The sequence below is a fragment of the Macrobrachium nipponense genome, chromosome 1 (genome assembly GCF_015104395.2).
Source record: "Macrobrachium nipponense isolate FS-2020 chromosome 1, ASM1510439v2, whole genome shotgun sequence".
NCBI lineage: Eukaryota > Metazoa > Arthropoda > Malacostraca > Decapoda > Palaemonidae > Macrobrachium > Macrobrachium nipponense.
In genome coordinates, this window is record NC_087200.1 from 143,794,512 (window position 1) to 143,821,020 (window position 26,509).

Consider the following 26,509-nt stretch of genomic DNA (forward strand, 5'->3'; position numbering starts at 1 on the left):
ATGGGCTTTGGGGAATGATTCAGGATTTGCTTGTTTAATAAAGTAAAGGATTTGTTGCCTAATTCCCTTTATTGAAATAGTACCACCTTTTTCCCTCATGAAAAGGGGGCCTGAGGATGTAGAGGATGTCCTAGACAGAAAGGCTCGTAAGGTCGTCACCGGACAGAGAGAAGGGTCTTGTGGAAGAGGGATGACCTTCCAAGGGGCCCACCTCATTAAAGAATCCTCATTCTTTGCCAAAAAACTACGATCTGGAGATAGTAAGACTTCTCCTGATGGGAGGAAATCTACATGTCCAGCATCTCTGGAAAGGGCTGACAGTTCTGATATTCTGGCTCCTGAGGCCAAACTTAGTAAGAATAGAGTTTTCCTCAGTAGCATTATATATGTACAAGAAACGTTGCCAGTGTCTGAAGCCAGCTTGAGAACGTCATTCAAGAACCATGAAACTGAACTAGGCCTTTCAGAAGGTCTAAGCCTAGCACAGGCTTTGGGAATAGACGTAAAGTAGGAGTCTGTTAAGTCTATTTTAAAACCAAACTGAAAGATTTTCTTTAAAGCTGACTTATTAGTTGTAATAGTACTAGCTGCTAATCCTTTTTCGAATAAAGATCTGAAAAAGGATATAGCTAGTTGACTGTCATGGTTCTGGTGTTTGTTTCCTTCAGGAAAGTTGCTAACTTCTTAACAGCAGCAGATTCTCTCTTATCTGATTCTAAGAAAAGAATATTCTGAGGATCAATATTAGCATCTCTCTTAGCCGCAAACTTCATGAAGTCCATAAAGTTAGGGTTTTGAGAATTCCTGAGGAAGCGAACACAGTCCTCATTTGTACTGACTGTGATAGTTTGGGATTGGGGATCTGTCGAGGTCAGAGACCCAATTCCAGAAGCAGAGGATACCAGTTGCTCTTGGGCCAGTTCGGGGCTACTAGAGCTACTTGTCCCTTGAATGTCCAGAGTTTGTTCAGGACTTTCAATAGAAGATTCACTGGAGGAAAGATGTATATCTTCTTCCACTGATTCCAATCTATGGACATGGCGTCTATGGCATAGGCTAGAGGGTCCAGGTTGGGGGCCACATAGCAAGGGAGCTTGTGGTTCGCTTGAGATGCAAATAGATCTACTTGGAGACCCAGAACACTCCAGCGTATCCACTGGAATGACTTGTCGTCCAGGGACCACTCTGATTCTAGAGGAACTGATCGAGACAGAGCGTCTGCTATCACGTTCCTTACTCCCGCTAAATGGGTGGAGGATAGATGCCATTTGTACTTGGTTGCTAGAGAGAAAATGGCTATCATGACATGGTTCACATGTTTTGATTTGGATCCTCCCCTGTTGATGCAGTGCACTACTACTGCGCTGTCCAAGACCAGCTTTATATGAGAGTTCTTTGCTGGTAGAAGCCTCTTCAGAGTGAGAAATACTGCCATTGCTTCCAATACGATTATGTGAAGCTGGCGGAACTGAGATGACCACGTTCCTTGAACCTTCTTGAACTGGGAATATCCTCCCCACCCGCTTAGAGAGGCGTCTGTGTGGATAACCAACGCCGGAGGGGGAAACTGAAGAGGAACTGACTTGGACAGGTTCTTTGTCTCGATTGCGAAGAACCTGCGGGATTACTGACAACTTGTCTCGAGATTTGACATTTGCTCTTGAGCGCCAAACTCGATTTATGTCTTTCAGTTTCGCTTTTAACAGAACATCTGTTACTGATGCAAACTGGAGTGAACCTAGGATCCTTTCCTGGTTTCTCCTTGACGCTCGTTTGCACTTGAGGAATTGCCTTACTGACTTGGCTATTTCTTTCCTTTTGACCACTGGAATTGACAGATTGTGGGAAGTCAAGTCCCATTGGATGCCGAGCCATTAAAAATGAGACTCCGGAGTGAGTCTGGACTTTGTCCTTTTTATTTGGAACCCCAGTTGTTCCAGAAACTGGATTACTTTGTCTGTGGCTCTGAGGCATTCCTCGACGGTTGTCGCCCAAATCAGCCAATCGTCGAGGTACGCTACTACCATTATCCCTTGTGATCTTAGTTGTTGTACTACTACTTCCGCTATTTTCGTGAATACCCTGGGGGCTACATTCAGCCCGAAGGGCATCACTTTGAAAGAGAATGCCTGGTCTCCCAACCTGAAGCCTAGGTATGGGCGGAAGTGTCTCGCGACTGGGATATGATAGTATGCGTCTGTAAGATCGATAGAGGTGGTGACGGCCCCACGGGGAAGTAAGGTCAGCACCTGCGAGATAGTCAGCATTTTGAACTTGTCGCAACGAATGAATAAGTTTAGACGGGACAAGTCTAAGATTATTCTTCTTTTTGATGAGCCTTTCTTTGGCATGCTGAATAAGCGTCCTTGAAACTTTAAATGCTTGGCTCTTGACACTACCCCTTTCTGAAGGAGCTCTTCCGCATAATCTGTCAATTCCTTTGTTGGTAATTGAAGGAATGATTTGGATGGAGGGGGACCTTTGATCCAACTCCATCCCAGCCCTTTGGACACAATGCTCTGTGCCCAATTGCTGAACCCCCACCTGTGACGGAAGAGGAACAGCCTCCCTCCTACCTGAGAGACCTCACTGTTGTTGTGCAGGGCGTGCTCCGCGCCCTCCACGGAAGTGTTTCCGCCTGTTGGTTGCCCTTCCGCCACCCCTCTGACGAAAGGCACCCCTATCTCTGCTTCCCCTTGCAAACCTGTTAATGGCTTGAAAGGCCTGGCTTTCAAACACCGGGTTGAGAGCCGGGGAAACAGCATAGGAGGTCAAGGGCTGTCTTTGGGAAGTCAACAGGAGGATGGGCTGGTTTTGACCCTTTGCAGTTGCCGGTTGCACAGGCTGTGAGACCAGAACTGCTTGAACAAAATGCTGTTGCTGCTGCTTCTGGAAGGGCGGGAACTTCCTGGTCTTTTTAAGCTTCTTAGCACCAGCAGGAGGATTCTCAGGTTTCCTCTTACTGGAAAGACCCCAGCGCGCCCTAAGGCTTTGGTTAAGCCTGGTCGCTTCATGCTGCACTTCGTTGACAGCTGATTCTGGGAAGAGGTCAGCTCCCCAGATAGTGGAAGAAAGCAGCTTGTTTGGCTCATGCCGAATAGTAGCTTCCTGCAGGACATGTTTCCTGCAGTTCCGCCTTGCTACCACAAACTCGTACAGATCCGACTGTACTGTCTGAGTTTGTGCCTTTGCCAGCAGTTTGAACAGAGGTTCCGAGCCGTACGTCAAGGCGGCAACCTCCGTCATTTCCAAGGCATTCAACGTCCTGCCTAACCTGGTCCTTGCCTCAAATTCGGCTTGGATAAGATTATCCGGCAACCTAGGAAGTCTCTCGCCGAACTGATCAATGGCACAGTCCGGCTTGAGCTTTCCTACCGTGAATGTGGCTGGCAAGTCTTCCCAAAGTTCCCCAAAGGCTGGAGAGTGGGGACGTTGGGTCTGATTCCCTAAGCTAAGGGAGGCTCATCCTTCATGGCAGCTTGGATGGTGACCTCAGCTATCTTTGTTGTGAAGGGGAGTGGTGCCTCCTCCTCCGTAGCAAAGATTGTAAAGGGGCTCTTAAATGCCTGGAGCTTGGTATTGGTACAATCCCAATCTTCCAGGCATCGTACCCATTCCCTTTGAGCCTGCTCTCGGCTGTATAAAAGTCTCTTTAGGGATCTTGTCTTCCCTATTTAGAGCTGCCTCCGTCAGTCTAGCATATCCCATGAAAGGCAGATGTAGACCGGCGGGATGGAACTCGAAGTCCTCGATACGACGAGTTCCATAGTCCGGGATAGAGATCATCCCATCCTTGAAGGGAGCAAAAGCTGCTACCCTCCAAGGATTGCTCATAGAGAAGGCGGGAAGGGTATTGTAGTCAGGCAACGAGGCAACTCCGGCGCCTGCTACAGGTAGAACGGCTGGCGGAGCTTGGGTCAGCCCTGCCAGACAATTCTCCTGGTCCGTCAGACGATCAGAAATATTCTGAATCGACTGGCCGGACTGAGTCAACGAGGTGGAGATCTGGGAGAACATCTGATCGAACCTGGTGTTCATCAGAGATCCGACCATATCTCCCACCTGTTGCATGACCCCTGCTGTGAAAGCAACAGGATCGAAGGGACCAGCAGGACTGGCCCCGACAGGGGTCAGCGGAGGAACTCCGGTAGAAGAAGAAGGTACTGGCTCGGCGGGAGCGCGGACCTTCTCCTTAGAGGATTTACCTCTGGACCCTTTTGAATGCCAAGAAGTCTTCGCTTTCCCTGCTCTGGGATGGTGAGCCGGAGACTTATGGAAAGATGAAGACGACGTCTTCTTAGACGACGTCCTCTCCAGGGTCTTCTGCTCTCTTTGTCCCTTCACCTTGGGGACTACTGAGGCAGTAGGCGTCCTAGCAGGGATCTCTGATCCCGTGAAGCCCTGGAATGAAGTAGAGGAAGGGACAGGTGAAGAAGATCCAGAAGCGTCCAAGGGAAGCCCTTGGGCGCCCAACAAACCTACCTCAACCAATAACTCACCTCCACCTACCGTCATTGGCTCAACATTGAGGTCCAGTGTCGCGACGTCCGCCGAGATGTCCTGGCCTTCTCCTTCCATCAGGGCCTGCTCCACCTGTTGCTGAATGGTAGAGATTGTTAGAGCTGCCGCGGCGGGGTCCACATACCCAGTCGACTTCCCGCCTGGGAAGATGCGGACAGCCATACTCTTGTCTAAGATATATGGCTGCCCCTTCGGCGCGTTCTTGCCGAAGCCACCTACCCAGGCTTTCAAGGTAACCGACGCGGCGTCCTTGACGGCAGGAGCCTGAAAAAGAGGGTCATTGTAGTCCTTACAACGAAGCCCCGAGGACGAATCATTAACATTTGAAGTTTAGAACTATATAGCAATATAAACAAATTTATGTGATAGTATATACCAGGAAAGAAAAATCCCCAACTCCGGTATATACTTACTCCGTCCGAGAACTGTTCCACCAGCTTGTAGCAGATGGAGCAGGCTTCGTGGTGCCAGACGATCAAGTCCTTATGGCGGACGGCACAGGGAGCGTGGGACCTGCAGACCTCGTGCCCGCAGGGGTCCTGGAGGACGGCGTTGCATCCGGCCTCCTGACAGTTGGTAGCCTGTAAGTGGATAGATACATAAGTATCAACGTTATACACTAACAGAACCACTTATGCTGCTCCGCTGCATGCTGGGGTAGCATAAAATTTTTGGGCATAATCCTCCCCTGTAATCCGTGTGGGAAAGTCCATAGGACCTGGTAAACTGGTTGAATTTCCCGGTGTACGCCGGAGAGGAGAAAATAGACAAACCAGATACCTTTCATACACCTATAGTCGAGTTTCAAGGAGGAGTACGACACGCCGGAGAACGAGAGAGGATTACCCATAAATTAAAACTAAATAAATTAAATTACATAGTTTGGAGCGTGTACCTCCGTCGTAAAACCCCTCCGCCAACCGCTGGGGCACTCGGATAGCAAGCGGGCGTTCCGTCAGCGGACGAAGGGGACTATATTGCATAACAGTTTGGAGCGTGTAGCTCCGTCGTAAAACCCCTCCACCAACCGCCGGGGCGCTGGATAGCAAGCGGGCGTTCCGTCAGCGGACAAAGGGCACTATAATGCATAACAGGGGAAGCATGTAGGACCGACTGATCCCCCTTCCCCTTCAAAAGCTGGCGGAGACAGCTAAACTAGAAAGGATATGGGGGGAAAGGGTGAATCGTATAAAAGGAACACCGGAGACGGACTGATGCGGGCAGAGGGGGTGGCCAACCCCCCCTGATCACACCGGAACTCCCCCGAAGCTCACAGAGAACATGGACGGTCCAGCAGAACTCCCTACTGTCCATTACTCCCGTGACCCCCCTAAAAAGGGGAGAGGAGGGGATTGGTGCTCGGATGGTTGCTATAGCGACCATGAACGAGCGAGGACAGACCCCCCCCTCCGTGAGGGAGGAGGGGAAGGGGATTGGGACTAGGGCGACCAGTGGCTCGACGCAAATGCAGGTGGACCAAGAGGTGATAATGCAACAAAACCTAGCCTAGGTCGAGCTGACCACGTGAGCGAGAGTGGACCAAAAGGCGGTAATGCAATAAAACTAGCCTTGGCCAAACTGATCGCCCTAAACATGCAACCCCTAAATGAAAATTACATCGTAATAATAAAGCGAGAAAGGGAAATCACGAGTGAGAGAGAAAGGGAACGTCCAGGAGAAGAAGGCTAATTCCCCGAAGGAAATAAGCCAACTGCTCAGAAGCTGGCCTTAGCCGACACGTAAAACGGAGGGCAACGGCCAGGATGGCTGGACTAGAAGAGACATAATAAATAGTAATCACTCAGAAGCCTAGACACCTAGGCAAAGGGACATGCATGCATGAACACTAATCTAAGGCATAGGCAATGGATTTCCGAATAGTACGATGTAAAATAAAAATACTTGGGAACTTGTGTATCACATGATAGAACTCATATATAAAGGTAAAAATACACTGGATAAATACCACGGTATGGGGGACCGAGGAATTTAACCGAACATGAAGCGAGCCGGCAAGGCCACCATGCGCCAGACCAGGTGACTATTATCGAACGTAAAAAACGGTAAAAATAGCTCCTGGCTGACAAAAAACTAGTGTAAAACCTTTCGGGGTACTTAACTTAGCTGCGGCGATAGCTGCAAGTTCCATGGCGAAAATAATCCAAGGGAAAAGTGCACAAAAAACACAGAGGAAAAATGGCACGTGTTACCAAGTTCACTAACGAAAAAGGATGGTCACCAGAGGCGCTGCAGTCGGCGTGGTAGGTAGCCTAGTAGTAGTAGTAGTTGCTGATTCCAACTGTGTATCAGCTCTCTCAGGAGGGGGATTTTGATGTAGGAGAATTCTAAATGACAAGAGCTTCGTGGTAGTGGTCTCACTCGCCCCAGCTACATACCGACACTTTTATTTAGGGTGAGCGAGTCAGTTATTCTGACATCCTCCTGATTTTATTTTTTCTCTGGTATAATGTTAGTATCATTTACCTAGAAATAATGAACTTAAGGATTATTTAACGAAGCGACACGAACTGAGCCCAGAAAATCTATTTCTAGGGAGAGACTTGTGTTGCCCGGTGAACCCAACCCATAGTCTTCCCTTCCCTACACCTATCAAAGCCAGGAAAGGTATCTAACAAAGCAAGGATTGAGAGAGGGCGCTCGCATCGGGCGTCAGTAGTGGTAGTACAGAGGCAGTGTGAGTGTGGCCGTTGGCACGGCCCACCCCATATGAATAGCTAGCTTTTTCTCTGGTATATTTAGAAAGTATTTATATCGAAAAGTGGATAGCAGGATCCTTTTCACCGGGCAACACAGGTCTCTCCCCAGAAATAGATTTTTCCTTCGTCAAAATCCCTTTTTCCTACTAGTATAATTATGTGTATATAATTATTATACAAGCTGTAAATGTTTCATTGCATTTGGTTCAGTCATCTTGGAGATTGAAGCATTTATTTTTGAAAAAAAAAAAAGTTTTATATAAGTAACTTACCAAGTAATTACATATCTATGGTTCCCTAACCTACAGCAACTTAAAAATTCAAAATTGGCTCTGTGGTGCTACTATCTATAGTACAGTCCTGTCCCGAATTATGCATGTTCGAATTGTTCGATTCCCCTTTTATGCGGTCGCTAGTTCTCATAAAAGGGAAGCATGAGTAGGCTAAACCAGAAATAAATAAATAATTAGGGGGAGCATAGCTCCGCCGTAATGAAAACTCGCAGGCAGGAGGAGAACCTGGTTGGTGAGCGGGAACTCCGCCAGCTTAGCGGAACATAAAAACATGTAATAATAATAATAATAACAAGAATAAATAACGGTAAATAGATGCATGCAGCGGAGCTTCTCTCCGTCACCCCCCCTTAAGGAGCCGGCGGAGCCAGCGGAGCCCGCCGCTGACGTGGTGGGCAAGGGAGGTGACTCGGGGTGAGAGAGAGCGGCAAGGGACCCGAGGGGGCCCGAGCACGGCCGAGCGTGGTGGCCAGCCGAGCCCGAGCGCACAGGAGACCCCCCCGTGGAACCAAGGGTGAGAGCGGTAGGAAGAGTCAGTCCCAGATGTTCCCCCTGCTGGCTCCCGTACCCTCCCCTAGTGGCGGGGAAGAGGGGAGAGAGCCTGGATGGTTGCCGTGGCAATGTGAGCAAGCGAAACTCCCCCCGTAGGAAGGGAGAAGCAGGGGGACAGAGCTGGGTGGCTCATGGTGATCGCCTGGTTCGCCGTGAGCGTGGTAGGACCACGCGGTAGGACAGACCAGGCGAACAGGGGTAGCCTAGGCTACCTCAAACTGTCTCTAGCATGCAAAAGATAAAATAACACGGGGAACGGAAAAGAATGAGCAGAAATAGAGAAAGCAATGTCCTGGAGAAGTTAGGCTAACCGACCTGGGAGGAAGGGCGCCTAACTACTCTGGAGCTGGCCTCTGCCAATACGTAAGAACGGAGGGCGATGGCCAGGGTGGCAGGACTAAAAAGAGAGGACACATGTCCTAATACGCCTAACAGACCTAGACAAAGGGACATGCATGCATGAACACTGAGCTAAGGTAACATAGGCAGGAGCTCAATCGAGCTAGAATCCCCGTGAAAAATAAAATAAAATACAAGCACATCTTGCACAACACAAAAATGTAATCATATAAATACTGCAAGGTTACTGCTACAACGGTATGGGAGACCGAAGAAGCATGAAATAATGAAACACGTGGGGCGAGCCGACTGGGGCGACCCTGTAGCCATGCCGCTGAGGGCGCCGTCATAAAACCTAAATAAAAGCGGTAAAACGGGCCCTAGCTGGCTAAAATTACGTGAAACACTTTAGCAGTGCTTAACTTAGCTTCGGTGATGGCTTGGAGTTCCATTATGAATGATAAATCCAAAAACGGAAGGACAAAAACACAGCGAGAAAAAACATGTGTGTGTGAGATGGAGCTAACGAAAAGGATGGCCGCTAGAGGCGCTCGTGCTGGCATTGGGAGCGCTAGTAGTAGTAGTTACTGGTGTAGGCTGTGTATCAGCCCTCTCTAGCAGGGGGATTTTGTAGAAGGAGGGATCTAAACGGTAAGAGACCCGTGGTAGTGGTTTCACTCGCCCCAGAAACCATACCGACACCTCTTATTATAAGGTGAGCGAGTCAGAATACTCTGACATACCATTTTAGTTTTTCTCTGGTAATGTTAGTAATATTTACCTTAGAAATGTGTGCTAAAAGGATATTTCACGAAGCGACACGGGCTGAGCCCAGAAATTGATTTTCTGTATCTGCGAAGCCGTTCAAATTCAAGTCACATGTCCCAAAACATATCAAATCTATTGTCTTTTCAAGTATTTTAGATGTGGGGGTTTTGCTGGTATCTGAGAGAAGGGGTGGGGGAATGCTTGGAGGAAAAAAACTATTATTCCTCCAAGGGGGAATGCGAGAGAAAGATTTCCTGCTCAGCCATTAGCTAAGACGGAAGGCTCTGCCTCATGCATTTGTGACATCATAGCGCAGTGTGTATGAATGATCATCGCCATACATATCATTCAGATCTGCGAGATGTATGAATGATCATCCCCATCATGCCGATTTGATAATTTGCTTTTTTCTATTGTTGAAATAGGTTTTGATGAAAATGACCAGTGAAAATAATTAATAGAGAAGCAGATGTATTTGAGAGAGAGAGAGAGAGAGAGAGAGAGAGAGAGAGAGAGAGAGAGAGAGAGAGAATCGTTCAATCTATACATTTCAAGAAACTGTCATTTCATGTTGAATTTTGAATTTTTATCATTTCTTTTTAAGAAATTGTAATTTCATATCAAGATTTTGAATTTGAGAGAGAGAGAGAGAGAGAGAGAGAGAGAGAGAGAGAGAGAGAGAGAGAGAGAGAGAGAGAGAGAGAATCGTTCAATCTATACATTTCAAGAAACTGTCATTTCATGTTGAATTTTGAATTTTTATCATTTCTTTTTAAGAAATTGTAATTTCATATCAAATTTTGAATTTTTGAGAGAGAGAGAGAGAGAGAGAGAGAGAGAGAGAGAGAGAGAGAGAGAGAGAGAGAGAGAGAGAGAGAGAGAGAATCTTTCCATCTAAACTTTTCAAGAAACTGTCATTTCAAGTTGAATTTTGCATTTTTATCATTTCTTTTTAAGAAATTGTAATTTCATATCAAATTTTGAATTTTCATCAGTTCTTTTTTTATCTTAAAATAAATTTATATGAAAATGATTAGATAGTGAACATGCTGGACAAATAAACAGACAGGCGCTCCTAACCAGGTTTGTTAGTCCTAACGGGAGTGAAGACACGCATGATCCGCTAGTCCCCGAAACCTCAAATGGTTCACAAAGCCTTCCTTCAACAGAAGAACTCTTCATGGGGGATGAGATAGAGGAGTTTGAAGATTTTTTGGCAGAGGATATGTAGAGGATATTCCATCCAAATGGTTTTTTTAAAGGAAATGACATTTTTTACATGTGGGAGTTTTCACCATCCTGTGGGTAATTTTAAACTTTTTCAAGTTATTAAAACCTTTTTAATGTTTTATTTATCCATAAAACTCTATGAAATGCCTAATATGAAACAGAGCAAATATTACAAGGATGCGACGTACGCATTTTGGAGATTTGCGGCAGAGAATCCGCGCGCTGAGGGAAGGAAAGTTTTTTTTTTAAATTCACCATAAATCTAAATATTGTGCTAGAGACTTTGAATTTGTTTCAAAATGAAGATAAATGACTGAATATTACTAGACTGTAAGAGTTTTAGCTTACAATTGCGTTTTTCGACTATTTCAGTAGAGTCAAATTTGACCAAACGTGGTTTTTTTTCTATTTATTGTGATTTATATGCAAATATTTCGAAAATGAGAAAAGCTACAACCTTCAATCATTTTATTGTTATATTCTACATGAAATTGCGCACATTTTCATATATAAAACTTTATGTAACGGCTAATTTAAAATGGTGCAAACATTACGACAATCGCAAGAAAAAATTCCTTATTTTTTTCGGAAGAGTTACCGCGCGGACGTAAGGAAATTTTTTTTTTTTTTCATAAATTGACCATAAATTGAAATATTGTGCTAGAGACTTCCAATTTGTTGCAAAATGAAGGTAAATGATTTAATACTACTAGAATATAAGAGTTTTAGCTTACAATTGCGTTTTACTACCATTTCGGTCGAGTCAAAGTTGACCAAAGGTTGAAAATTTGGCACTTATCATTATTTATATGAAAATATTTCAAAACTGATAAAAGCTACAACCATGGGTTGTTTTTAGCTGTATTGTGCATGAAATTTGGCACATTTTCATATATAAAACTTTATGTAACGGCTAATTTAAAAAGGTGCAAACATTACAACAATCGCATGAAAAAATTTATCGGAAGAGTTACCGCGCGAACGTAAGGAAAAAGTTTTTTCATAAATTCACCATAAATCGAAATATTGTGCTAGAGATGTCCAATTTGTTGCAAATTAAGGTAAATGATTGAATATTATTAAAATATAAGAGTTTTAGCTTACAATTGCATTTTTTGACCATTTCGGTAGAGTCAAAGTTGACCGAAGGTGGAAATTTTGGCACTTATCGCTATTTATATGAAAATATTTCAAAACTGATAAAAGCTACAATCATGAGTATTTTGTTGTTGTATTCTACGTGAAATTGCCCACATTTTCATATATAATTATCCATGTAACGGCTAATTTAAAATGGTGAAAAATTTGTGTCAAAGTGACGAAATAATTTCTGAGATGTGTCACAGATACTTTTTAGTGTGATAAGAAAGAAATTCGCGCTTGCGCGCCTGTGTAACGATTGTAAACAAAACAACGCCTTGATCCGTGAGCTCCCAGCATCCCCCAAGGCGCGTGATTCAAAAGTTTTTGGCTGGTAGGCCTATAAGTATTTTTCCGCGAATTTTTAAAAAAAATTTTCTATGTCGACGTACGATACGTCCAATCGGCACCCGACAGACAATTTATCTCGACGTATAATACGTCCAATCGGTGTAAGAGGGTTAATAGCCTCCTCTTGGCAGTCGAAGGAGTTGTTTTCGGACCTCATCAACCTGTTAGTAGATTTTCCAAGGCTACTTCCACAGACCTCAGCTACTCAGACAACCACACCTGAGGCATTTTCACCAAGGCTTGTCTACTCTGGCCCTGACAGGCTTCAAACTGTCAGGCGATTGCTTAGAAAGAAAGGTTTTTCAAATCAGCTTCAGAAGATGTTACCAAATGTAGAAGGGAATCTTCTTACAAAGTATATCAAACCAAGTGGAGGATCTTTAGGACTTGGTGCAGGAGACAATATCTCCTCTACTCAGATCACTATAACTCAAATACAGTGGTACCTCGAGATACGAAATTAATCCGTTCTGAGGCGGCCTTCGTATAATGAGTTTTTCATATCTTGGAACACATTTTACATGTAAAATGGCTAATCTGTTCCAAGCCCTCCAAAAACACCCCAGTAAATTATATTTCCAGGCCTAAAACACATGTTCTAGGGTTACGACGCCGATCCGACAGAAGAAATATGACTCCAAAAAGGCAATATTCAATTGCATGTAATAATATAGCATATGTCCCTTACCAATAAGCCTAGCCTATGTTAGCAGTTGCTACTGTAGCCTAGTCTATGATTCTGACATCTAAACCTAAGAGCTAAATGCTTAGAATATGCCAATAAAATGTATAAATAATCAGTATGTACTCATTTCAAATAATTATTAATTAATCATTAACTATAATACACAAACAAACTAAAAACAAACCTTCCAATCGATTGTTTACATTCAGCTCTTACCCGTCTTACGAGTATCGAACGAGCGCCAAGCAATCATTTTTCCTAGCACACAGTAAGCCATAAATTGTCATTAGTATCTCTCTTCAACCAATGAAACTACCAAACAGTATAATAACCATTCATTTCTATTCTTTATTCTATCTTTACATAATGGAGATACCGAGTTACTGACAGCTATAATGAAACATACATAATACGTAACGTAATAATAAAACAGAAGAAGAATTCTAAAAAATACGTATTTCTTGGCAGTCTGATTTATTTTATATTTTATGATATCTAATTCACAATTTTTTTATTAAATGTATTGTATGTACTCATTTCAAATAATTATTAAGTAACCATTAACTATAATAAACAAACAAAAAAAAAATCTTCTAAACGTCTGTTTACATCCAGCACTTACGAGTATCGAACGATCGCCAAGCAATCACTTTTACACAGTAAGCCATAAATTTTCATTATCTCTTTTCAACTGCTGAAACTACCAAACAGTATAATAACCATTCATTTCTATTCTTTATTCTATCTTTACCTAATGTTTTTTTTATTAAATGTATTGCATGAATAAGTTTTTTCAATTTACAGCATCCTTTTACCAATAGAATACTTAAAGCACAAGGGGTAGATGCTGACCAATAGGAGAGCAGGACCTTATGGGGTGACTAGCATCAGGAACCAATGGGAGAGTGGGAGGATGGTGGCGAGTTTACTCAGTTGGCGGCGCGGGAGTTTTAAAATTGTTCTCGGTGGTCCGGGCGAATCTCGGGACTTTACAGCAAAACCTTTCGTATCTTGAAAACTTTTCGTATGTAGAGCAGTAAAATTTTTCGCATTGGCTTTCGTATCTCGAGTTTTTCGTAAGTAGAGCCTTTCGTATCTCGAGGTACTACTGTAGCTGATATTTTTTTATATTTAAGAACATCTAGAAGCCTGTCCACCTCCACAATCAAGGGTTGTAGAGCCATGTTGGACCTAGTTAAGTCTTTTGACACCCCCAGACAAAGGTTCCTATCATCTCATGGAATTTAGACATTTTAAAATGGTTGTCTGGTTCTCATTTTGAGCCCATGCATTTTATATTTCATTATGAGACCTAACTAGAAGACACCTTTTTCTGGTTTCCTTAGCTACAGTGAAACGGGTCAGTGAAAATCATGCCTTGGATAAAAGAGTTGGTTTCTCCAAAGGGAATGCAGTTTGCTTTTATTCCCTGGGTTTTTAGGCCAAGAATGAGTCTCCCGCTCATCCCTGGCCATGTTCCTTTACAATTAACAGTCTGACTGATATATTGGGTCCTTATGATGATGAGAGAGTGTTATGTCCCATGAGATAGTTGAAGTAGTATGTATTATCTTCACAGAACCAAAGATATTCGTGGTGTGTCAAGCATTCTGTAGTGCTCAGTTAAGAACCCTTCCAAACCTCTGTCAAAGAATGGCATGGAATTCTTTCTTAGGGACATTATCTTGGAAGCTCACTCCTTGATTGAAGAGGACATGTTTCCTATTTACAATGTCAAAGCTCATGAAATAAGAGCAGTGGCCACTTTATTGGCATTGTAACAATTTGTCTCTCTCTTCAATATTGCAGTCAACCTTTTGGAAATGTAAGTTAGTATATGCTTCCCATTGCTTATGTGAGATCAAAACTTAGGTCCATTTTTATCGGCTAGTGTGGTGCTGGGAAATGAAACGTAGGAAGCAACTCTTCCTTATTTTTTAATCTTCGCCTTGACATAAGGTGTTGAGTTGTTGGGGGAGCCTGGAGGTATGAGGTACCCGGAGTACCCTCCAGTCCTTTTATGGTAGGGTGGTGGTTGTGAAGTTATTGTTCTTTTGGTTACAGGTAGTCTCTGGGTTATGTCAGGTTCAGGTTACATCATTCCGGACTTTTAGTGCTTTCCACATGGTGCTGTTAACCACAATTTTTCAGCACTATTTTTTTTATTTCTGGCTGTATTGTGGTACTGAGCCCTGGGCAAGGCATATGTATTGTTCATATCTTTGCTAGCCATTGGAATTGTCATTTGCTGAAAAGTATTCAATGAAATAGATCCACGGCTATACTGCCACACCACTACGTGATAAGGTGAGTGCCAAGCAGAGCCCTTATCTACCTGCAGCAACTCTTATTAGGTAAGGAAACAACTAACATTGTCTTAATGTTGGCAACTTTTCTATTCTCAAATTCATCACCATTCCTAATGTTTTGGAGTAGAAGTGTCCATGCATCCCACCTCTTGTCAATGTGGGAATCAGCTATATAATTACTGGGTAAGTTACTTAAATAAAAATGACATTTTTATGATAAAATCATTTTTATTTATACTTACCCTGTAATTACATGATTGGAGCCCTCGCATGGACATTAAGCGGCATAAAACAAACTTAGCTCTTTGCCAAGTTGTTCTTCTCTTACCCTGAAAGTGGGTGGGGTCATTGTTACCTACCCCAACCAAAAAACTAGTGCGACCAGCAAATTTCAAAATTTTAGCTATGGGGTGAGTGAAAGTCTTAAATAAACCATTATTTTATCATAAAAATGTCATTTTTTCACATATCTGGACCAAATATGAGATAGTACAGTGAAAGACAAACGGAACATATTTCTTGAAAGTTACTCACTATTGAGAAATTAATTTATTAAAATTTTTGCTATATCATGACATTGTTAAAAATATAATGTTTTTTTTAAAACTTGTCTTAAAATATTTAGAATGATTTTGATTCAGTTCGTTAATATATTTTATGGTCAGTTTTATTTTGTAAGATAAGCGATGGTATTTAGGTGAAGACTATACCATTGTTTAATTTCCACTGATCACTGCTTCCCAGGAAGGTATCTCCAGGAATGATCATAGCTACTTGGCTCTCAGGTCATTTGTATTGCTGTTGTAGAAGATATGTAATAGCAAGAATTTTAAAGGGTATTAGGGAGTACCATAATACTGTAATTCCAAGACTTGAAATGAGAGTAAAAAAAAATTTCTTGTTCCAGTAGAAGGTGGTCTGTACATTTGTGGAGGTACCTGAAAATCTGTAAAGCTCAAATGTAAATGCAAATTTGTTAACATGTATATTGTAAGTGTATTCCAACCTCATTTAGTTTTTTGTGCTAAAACTTATTCATTGTACTACCTTACTTTTTTTCCTTGTTATTTCCCATCCCTTGTCTTTAACTCAAATTCATGATCATCCAGTTTGAGTATCATTTGAGAACATTTTTTTCTCTTATTTCAGATAAATGAATGAATACTTATGTATTAAGTCATGTTATAAACATTTATGACTGTTTTTTATGTTAAAAATAATGTGAAAGATATGATTACATATTACCCTAATTTCTCATTTCACTTGGAACATCGTTGTGTGTTCCTTCTCTGATTTCTAAATGTAGTAGCCCTAGAAAATATACATGTATGTTCATGAAGTATAACTAATGTTTAGCCTGATAAGTCTGTTTTGTCCTTGTCACTTGATTATAGTTTATCGTCATCTATGTGACTGGTGTTGGGCTTTGTAGTGTCATCCTCATTCTTGGCAGATATCAAGGTAAGATGATTTTCTTGATTGTATAGCACAGTATGTACTATATTTCTTCTAGTATTTAAAGTATTTCTTTCTTTGAGAATTTGGAATAGATCCTAGTAAAAAGTGGTAACCAAGAAACACCAACTGTAACTTTGATGATTATGAATTTATCTGCTTTAATCTAATAAGATTTTTTAAATTATCATTTCCACATTGGTTTATTAGGTTTTATTTGAAATTTAGTCAGAAACTTGTTTCCCAAATTCAGCATGTTGCATGCTTGCCTGTTCTTTTATCCTTTGTCTATTAATTTGTCAGTCAATGAGTAAGAAATTTTATACATCTGATATCATATCACAGGCTAGTTATCTCAACAAACAGCACCCTAGAGCAAAAAAAAAAGTGATAGCTTAATATGGTTAATTATATATTTTTGACAAGTGAGTATTTCTGGGCTTCCCAAAGTGTTGGTTAAAGCTCATTTTTCCTGTTTCTTTTTTTTCAGAATTTCCTTGACTTTCATCCATGATTGTTACTTGAAGTTTTCATATCAGTAAATGTCCACCCCACACTGTGCAGTACATGATGATAGTTTTCATTGTCTTATTTGTTGTGGGTTACCATCTACAGTGTGCCATGCACAGCTCTGTAGAAGTTACTAAAGATTTTTTGCAGTGCTCATTTGGCTCCAAGCTGTGTGACTTTTTTGGGCACGGGCTGTGTCGTCCTGATGAAAAATTCCCTTAGGCAGCTTTCTAGAATACAAATACTGCTAAATGTACCAGAGAAAAAAAGGGCCTGTGGAGTTCCAACCCCCACTGCGACTATCCAATACGGATATCGTGTATGTAACAGGGATGTATGCAAGCATAGCCACAGCTATCTTACTCTGCTAGGAAGGGGTAACGATTGATATTGGGGAGCCATTACATCGCCTATGTCTCCCGATATCAATGTAAGTAGCAAGCGACAGACCTACAACATTCCCTTTTAGCAGCTGGCAAGAGTTTCATTACCTGCAACTCCCTCCTGTTATTTTGCTGCTTTTTCTCGTATTTTGGATCATGGCTTTGTTTTCTCCTCCTCCTCCTAAGAAGATGAGTATTTTTAGGCATTTAGAGAGACAATTATGAGCTCTCATTCCCTTTAATGCTATTTAGCCAGAGTTTTTTTGTGACCAGTTTCGGCCTCGCGGCCGACTCCGGTCTTGCTGCCTTACGAAGCTCATGATTATTTTTATATTTATTTTATATATTTATTTATTTATTATTCGATAAGATATTTAGTATTTTCCTTTATTTAGGTCTTTCTCTTAGCTAGTTTCATCTGGTCCTTGGCCTTTGACCTTCGTTGGACTTTGTTAGTTGGCCTACTCCACCCTGGGGAATTCCCCCTGAATTTTTGGGTGGACGTTGGGGCCATTCCCCAGCCTTTGCTGGATGAACTTCGCTGTCGCCCGTCAGGGCTAGCCTGTCCCTTGTCAGCTGTCTTCAGACTTGCCTATTGACCAGTTCCCCACTGCGTGCAGTGGACGGCTATGCTTTCGGCCGACGTCAAGCCGAGTTTCTGTTCATGCATCTCATCCCCCCTAGCATGCTAGGACGTTGTTGCCCCCATGTCTTAGCGGTTGTCCCTGTCGCCCTGTCAGTTGCGGCCGCCTTTTCGAAAGCTCCAGCGATCCCCTGTGTCTGGGACGGGTTCACCCTCCACTGAGTCTCCATCTGCTCCCTCAGAGGCAACCTTGACCACCGCTGCCCTAGATGCCACCCTGGATTTGAAGCTGAGCTCCTTCCTGCAGTCCTTGCAGTCTCAAGTTCATGGGAAACTAGCAGAGTTTTCACCGGAGTTGTCGACTATACAGACTCCTGTGCAACCGGCTTCTCAGTTGGGTCAGTTGCCACCGGCCTCCCCACTTCCAGTCTTCAACCCACTGAACCTTGGCGTTGTGCTGTCACTGTGGAGAAGGCCTAGTGGCCAGGCCATTAGAAGACCTGGAATTTTACCCTAATCAAGCGGCCTGCCCCTATTGCTATGCAACAGGCTTCGTGATGAAGCCTCCATCCAAGACGACACCATCCCCAAGGAAACGGTGATCTTTAGGCACTCTGTGGCCCAAAAGCTTCTCCTAGTGGAAGTGAAGAAGGCCATCTGTACCAGTGCTCAGGTGTCAGCCTTCGGAAAGAATCTCACATCTTGCTTGATGCCAGACGAGATGGTAGTTCCTTTCGCCACGAAGATGGCTCAGTCTGTTTTCAAGGCTGTTATTGAGGAAAAAGCCATCCCTACCCTTGAGGAGTGCAAGCCGACCTCGCTGGTACTACCGAATGACTCTGAGATATGGAAAGGGATCCACCTCACTTTCAGCGTGGAGAAGGTGGCTAACGATTGGGCTAGTCAGCAATTTCAGGAATGATTACCCCTACTTTCCGAAGCCCTCCTCAAAACAGAGTATGAGAGCAGAGTCCGCCTGTCAGCCTCCCTGTCTCACCAGACTATGGTGGAGGTATTGATCAAAAATAACCCAGGCAAGGACCTCTACACAGCTCTGACTAAATCCCATGCGATCACCATGCAACAGGACTTATATGCCTTCTGTCAGGCATGCAGGGCATGCTGAAAACATGTCCTTGTCAGCGCCAAGGTTCAGCATGAGCCAAAACGCCTCATCAACTCTTCTGTGTTGGGTGGTAAGCTATTCCCTGATGATCTGGTTAAAGAGATCCTCGATATTGCTGACTGGGAGAATAGAAATCTTCTTGAGAAGTGGGAGGAAGTTTACCCCTGGCCATGGGCCTCACCCCAAATCTGCCAAGAGACCCAAGCAGACGTCACACCGTCAAGCTGGACCTCCTCCCCTAGCTTTTGTGTATCAGATGCCTCCTCCTCCTTACCCACCCCCCCTCTTCTGCCCACAACCCTTATTATGAACAAGGTAAGGCCAACTTTCAGGCCTACCACTCTAGACAGAACTTTCCCCAGAGAGGTGATCACCATGGCGGTAAAGGCCGAGGTGCTGGCAACAAACATTGAGGACACCACCAAGGTAATCGTGGAGGCAGAGGAGCTGGACAAGGCAAACAATGAAACCCTTCCAGTAGGGGGTCGCCTAGTCTGCTTCAAACATCAGTGGACATTCAGCGACTTGGCATTCAGTGTAGTGTCCGAAGGTCTTGGATGGAAGTGGAAATCTCCACCTCCTCCCCCACAAGTGGTTCTTCCAGAACTCAACACCTTTCCTGGAAGAGTATGTTCAGGACCTCTTGGCCAAATGAGTCATCCACCCAGCCAAGTCCCTGCGATTTCAAGGCCGTCTATTCTATGTTCCCAAGAATGGCTTGGACAAGAAGAGGGTCACTCTGGATCTGTCAAAACTCAACTACTTCATTCAGTGCAACAGGTTCCAGATGCTAAGTATTTTGCAAATATGAACCCTACTACCCGATGGGACATACTTTATCTCCATAGATCTTACCGACGCTTACTGGCATCTGCCGATGTCTCGTCACTTCCCCCCTACCTTGGTTTCAGACTCAAGGCAAAGGCTTACGTATTCAGAGCTATGCCCTTCGGACTCAATATAGCTCCATGGATCTTTACCAAACTAGCGGCTACCATCATTCAGGTCCTATAGAGTCGGGGAATTCAGGTGGCAGCCTATCTGGATGACTGGATAGTCTGGGTGTCCAACCAGGAAGGTTGTCTCCAGATGGCCAAGGACACCATGGCCTTTCTCCAGTCTCTGGGATTTCAAATAAACGTCAAGAAATCTCGTCTGACTCCATCCCAATCCTTCCAGTGGCTTGGCCTAGACTGGAACTTAGTAGACCACCGTCTGTCTCTCCCCCCCGTCCAAGCGTCGGGAAATAACAAAGACAGAAGGTGACTACCAGACGAATGCAAGAGAGAGTGCTAGGCTCCCTCCAGTTCACCTCCATCACGGACCCCTTGCTCAAAGGCAGACTCAAGGACATTAATCGAGTCTGGCATCGCAAAGCCACCAAACGCTTAAGAGATCGGCATGCAGTCACACCCGACTTGTTGCGCAAACAATTAAGATCCTAGACCTCATCCCGAAGCCTCTCAAAGTCGATCCCTCTCGTTCATCCTCCCCCGTCTGTGGTCGTCCACATGGATGCATCCTTGACGGGTTGGGTGGGCCACACCCAAAAGAAGCTCGCACGTCCGTTTGGTGCTGGACAGCGATGTCATAGTGAACTGCATCAACCGATGGGGCTCCAGGTGATGCCCAATCAATCATGTCGTGATAGCCATCTTCTCGCTGGCCAGACGCAGGAAGTGGCATCTCTGCGACTCATCTAGCAGGGGTCAAAAACATGATAGCAAACTCTCTGTCGAGAGCAGCACTCCTCAAATTGGAATGGGCTCTAGACAACGCATCATTCTCTTTCATGCTGGACAAAGTCCCAGATCTCCAAGTGGATCTTTTGCGACGACAAACAACCACAAGCTTCCCCGATATGTCTCTCTGGTCCTAGACCCTCAGGCTGTGGGGATGGACACGATGACTCTCGACTGGAATCAATGGGACAGGATTTACCTGTTTCCTCCAGTCAACCTCAAGGTATTTCACAAGCTCCGGTCCTTCCAGGGTGTAGCTGCCATCATGGCCCCGAAGTGGCCGAAGAGCAACTGGTTTCCTCTGACACTGGAACTCAGCCTACGTCTGATTCCACTCTTGGCTCCAGTTCTCACTCAGGAAGTCCAGACTGTCTCCGCTTCAGCCTGGCTAACAAGCAATCTTACTTTGATGATTTTCTCGAATTCGCAGTCCACAGACGCTTCAGTGTCCAGAAAGCTAACATAGACTCTCTGGAGTCCTACATGGCGGAGGGCACTAAGAATCAATGTAATTCTTCCTGGAAGAAGTTTTCGTCCTCTGTCTGTGAGCAGAATCCATCTGCCATCACGCTGAACTTCTGCATCTCCTTCTTTAAATCTCTGCATGACCAAGGTTTAGCACCTGGTACCATCAACATCTGTAAGTCAGCCCTCAATAGGCCGATATTCTGTGGCTTCAATATTGATTTTAATGATGGCCTTCTATCTAAGGTCCTAAAGGCCTGCACTCAACTTAACTCTGCTAAACCACCCAAGCTGATCACTTGGTCTTGTCCATGGTTCTCCAACTGGCTTCAGATACCTCTAATCATGCAGTAGACCTGGAGTTATTGACAAGGAAGACCTTGTTTTTGCTCGCAATGGCTTCTGGTGCTCGCGTTTCTGAGATAGTGGCCCTTTCTCATGATCCCGGTCACGTCCAGATTTCAGATTCTGGGGAAGCTACTCCTTATCCAGATCCTTCATTCCTCGTGAAGAATGAGCTCCCCACCAAACACTGGGGTCCCTGGAGGATCCCGTTTCTTCCACAAGACACCACTTTATGCCCTGTATCCTGACTTCAGGCATACCTTCAGGTCACTGCGGCTTGGAAAGGGGCTCCAACATCTCCAAGGATGGTGTAAGATCCAGATACTTTACTTCATTAAGACAGCAGACCAGGACAGTGTGCCTGCGGGTCATGATGTTAGGAAAGTTGCTTCTTCAATCAATTTCTTCCAACACATGGATTTTGAGGACCATATGGGCTATACGTACAGGCTGGAAGTCCCCTAAGGTATTCTTCAGGCACTACTGTAAGCAGATCCAAGAAGTTAAGTACCATCTTATCGCTGCAGGGAAGGTCATTTCCCCCCAGTCTTAACTGTTCATCTCTCATTCCATTGCCATATTCTGTACTATTATCTCCTTTTATTAAAGGTTTTGTAATTTGCCTGGCCAAGTCTGGTCAGTAATTGTTACTTTGTTAAAGTGATTATTGGCTGACAAGTGTTATTGTCATGGAATGTTAAATTTAATACTGGATTTTGTAATGAAATCCTATAAATGTCATTCGGTGTTTTCTTCTGGCATGTCCTGCTGTTGTGTACCAATTATTTATCCCTATTATAATTGTATTGCTCACCACCTTGAGTGTTATCTAATTTAATGGTTAAAAGGGACCAAGTTTACCTTCTTTACCCTCGAGACGGTCTGTCCTTTACTTCGTCCTTTCATGTATAAAGTCGCTCTACCCACTCTTGGTCGGTTCATAGACTTTCGCCTCTGGCTTTGCCTGAGGTTCTAGTATGGTCAAACCGCTTACAGACATGCAATTCCTGGTGGTTGTCTTGGTTGGATTGACTTTTCATATCACTCCCCTGACGGGAATAGTCATTCTCAGGATGGGTGTTCCTGGTATGGTCGCATTTAGTCTTCTGAGCAATGCAAATTTCTCTGGTACACTTTCATCAGGACGACACAGTCCGAGCCCAAAAAATGGATTTTGATGTAGGAAAAATCTATTTTTGGGTGAGGTGGCTGTGTCATCCTGATGAACCCACTCGTTACAGTTAGGCCTTCCCCCCCGATTGCTCAGTGACGGATTCTCCCCAAGCAACCAGTCTGGCTTGAGGGAATGACGTAGGTTCTTCGCTACCTATGCACACTGATATCGGGAGACATAGGCGATGTAACGGCCCCCCAATATCAATCGTTACCCCTTCCTAGCAGACAAGGTTAAGTCTTTGCGGGGTAAGATAGCTGTGGCTATGCTTGCATACGTCCTTGTTGCATACATGATATCCGTATTGGATAGTCGCAGTGGGGGTTGGAACTCCACAGACCCTTTTTTTCTCTGGTACATTTAGCTGTATTTGTACTCTAGAAAGCTGCCTAAGGGAACCTTTTATCAGGACGACACAGCTACCTCACCCAAAAATAGGTTTTTCCTACGTCAAAATCCGTTTTCTGCCTTTCAAGGCACATCGATTCCTTTGGATATCCAAGTTGAATTTTACCTTTGCCCCATTTTCACCATTAATTTAAGAACATACCTTTTGGATGAGCCCTATGAAAGCCTAGAAATTACTTGATGGTCTAGTAAACTACTCCTTAATATTAAGCTACTAATCCAAATTTCCTACCTGTGGTGTTTGCCTAGTGTTTATATAGAATAACTTGGCTCTCATTGTCATTATTGACTGTCCTCATAGAAAATTTTTCTGCAAACCTACCTACTGTTAAGATTATTAAAAATGTTTTTAGTAAGGTTTCCTTGTTGAACTTTGCTGGATCCCTTAAAAAAAGTTCTATCAGTCTTCAAAATTTATTGGCAAATTATCATTTTTCTGTTAGCAAACAGATTATTTTTATTATTTTGAATAGCCCAGATTTGTACAGTATTTAATGAATTCCACCAGAAACTCAAAGTTTGTATGATATAAAATGCTGTGGAAAGATATGAGCATACATTTTCTCCCCAGATTCCTGGATTTCTGACAGCCAGCTAATCACTTTTTGTGTTTGTCATTGAATTCCCAATTCTCAAGTTCCTCAGACTTCTGTTCTGTTTTCTCAAAGGATTGGTGTTTGCTTATTTACTGCATCATCATTGTTTTATTCATAATCATTTTATGTAGCTTTGTATATGAGAGTTATTGTGAGATATTCAGTTACCTAGGAAATTTTCTTCTCTGTTGAGTGAGGTGACCAATTCTCATTCAATCACTGTTTGTGCGGTTTTAACTACTGATTTTCTTTGATCCAGAGAAAGAGCATCATATTTTTCAAATACTAGCACATTATGTATTAGTATATTTTTGTTCTATATATATATATATATATTTCATTTAGACATTATCTGAGCTGACAATAAATATCCACAGTCAGTATCATTGAGGATTCTATCTTGATTCTAGTTAACTAAAGTATCATAGTAATAGAATGTAAATACATACTATATACTTTTTGTATATTTTCAAATATTGTATTTCTGTGGTGAATATCCAAAAATGTTATCCTGACAGTGCTATTATATACAGTTTTGCTGACAAGACTATAAAAATCAGTGATTGCATACTCAATGAATGAAAAAAGTAAGTTAGAGATAAAGGGATAAATATGTTTTGGTGGTTAGCATTCATTATGCAATCATGATTAGCTTCATTTTTATTGGCCACAACCCAGCCAAACAGTTATCTAGTCTCCCTCTCAGATGACATCCAAAAATATATTTGGTGGTAGCACCAGTAGAACCTGAGAGTAAGAGTTCCATTAGTTCTTCAATCCTCAGAGATTCCTTAGGCTTAGTGGTGGGTGTGTTTATGTTTAGAGGGGATATGTTAATCAAAACCACACCACATGTTACTTTCTCTCGAAGGTAAATGATCGACTGTCACTCAAAGTATTTCCTGGCAATGCTTGGTTGGTAAGCTAGTATTATATACATACTTGTTCCAAGTCCTTGTTTCACTTATCTTTCTATCATGGATTTAAGGATATATATTTATATTTAATACCCTGAACTTATGTTAGGTTAGGTTCCAGACCCCCTTGCGCGAGGGAAATTTTCGTGTATTTGGCACGGTCTCTAAAAACGATAATAAATGCTTACTTCTAGAGTTTGAACACTAAATATGACCCTAATCATGCTCCCTAAGTATTAAGAACTTTTAAATAAAATTAGGGGTTACTTTAATTTCATTTAAAAGTTAACTTATTACATTATCCTTAAAAAAAGAAATAAATGGTTGCTGAAAACACAGGAGTTTGTCAAGATTACATACTACAATGTATTACTCTCTTCTCTCCCCCTTCCAACCGACCTATCTATTTTTAGATTTCTCTACCACTTTTAAGGGATTCTTTTTCTATCTCTTTTCTCTTTATTCTGAAATTTCTTTTCAAGAACAAACAGTGCTTTTTATTTAGACTAATACAACTCTTAGTTATGTGTATATGTTTTAGATGGTAAAGGTAAAAATAGATTAGTTAAAAATTATCTACCACTAACTGCAAATGAGAGAAAGAGAGTCGTCTTTATGTAAGTATTAAGCTAACTTTTAAATGAATAAAGTTAATGTAATTCCATTTAAAAGTTAGCTTAATACACAATACATTACCCTTAAAAAAAGAAATAATGATTGGTAAAAATATAGGTGTGTAAAGATTACATACATATGGAGACAGACAGACAGACAATTATGTGAAAATTATTGATTGGCTAATCGGCAACATTCCCCTTCCTGTCACATTACCTGACATATTTGACAGCTCTGGACTTTGATATTCTGGTGGAGTTAAAAAGAAAGATGAGGGAGATAATTTTTTATATGCATCATTTTGTAATTACAGTTATAGTATTACAGTGTAACCTTGGTTTTCGTACACAATCGGTTAACAGTGCCTTTGTTAAGTATGTTGTGGCGCCATAACTCTATTATTGCCAGTCCCCAGTTATAAGTGGGGGCTCCGTTCTCGACAGGGTGCTGATAAGCAAAAACTGCCATTAACCAAAACTTGGCAATTTATGGCGCTTATGGTGCCGATAACTGGTGAAAGGCACCTGTGTTAGGGACATTATTGCACCAGAAGTCTATTACTCTGCATTATGGTGACATAAATCGCAGATTTTATGGAGCTAGACAAGCGCTATAAAACTATAGTCGATTCATTTAAGGTAGATTCTTGAGCCTACGAGACGTTTGTTTGGCGGCCTCTGATTGGCTGGTAGCGGGAGGCAGACTGCTCGCTCAGCGGGTCATATTTTCGTTTGTAGCTTAGAAAACTAGCAATATGTTTACATTTCTTCATTTATCTCACGTTTTACAAAAGATAGGAAAGTTTGGCCATACCAAAGGATTCAGTATTAAATGTACAATTAATGAATCTTTTCCTGAAACAATAAGTTAAAATACAAAGGAATTACAACGAGTAGAAGTGAAGGGAGAAACATTTCATTCTTTATACCTGTTTTTATTCATCATCGGATTTTTGCATAATTCACGAGATCAAGATAAAATGAAATCTTGTGTTTTAAAACAATGAAATCACCCTGAATACGCTGGTGCTTTCAGATTTTAAATACGTGTAATATGTAAAGAGAAAATGAAGAATATGTCTTATTATGTTGCATTCGTGCTTGACTCGGTTTGACAGTAGTGCCAGAGAGACGCAAGATATCGTGGGGCTAGTCCTCTCAGATAGAGCTGTTGGCAGTTGCCAAATTGGCGATATGAGAAGTTGCAGTTTCGAGACTATGTATTTACCGAATTATTATGTAATTACATTTTCTATAAATAAATGCATAGAATTCCCATTATGACT

General features: G+C 42.6%; 1 protein-coding gene across 1 annotated transcript in view; it reads left to right on the forward strand.

Annotated features, from left to right (window-relative positions):
* Positions 1-26,509, forward strand: part of LOC135218962 (transmembrane protein 62-like) — a 608,314-nt gene that overhangs the window by 501,536 nt on the left and 80,269 nt on the right. The window contains 1 exon segment of the mRNA XM_064255400.1: positions 16,300-16,366. Within this exon segment, the coding sequence (XP_064111470.1) occupies positions 16,300-16,366 (67 nt within the window).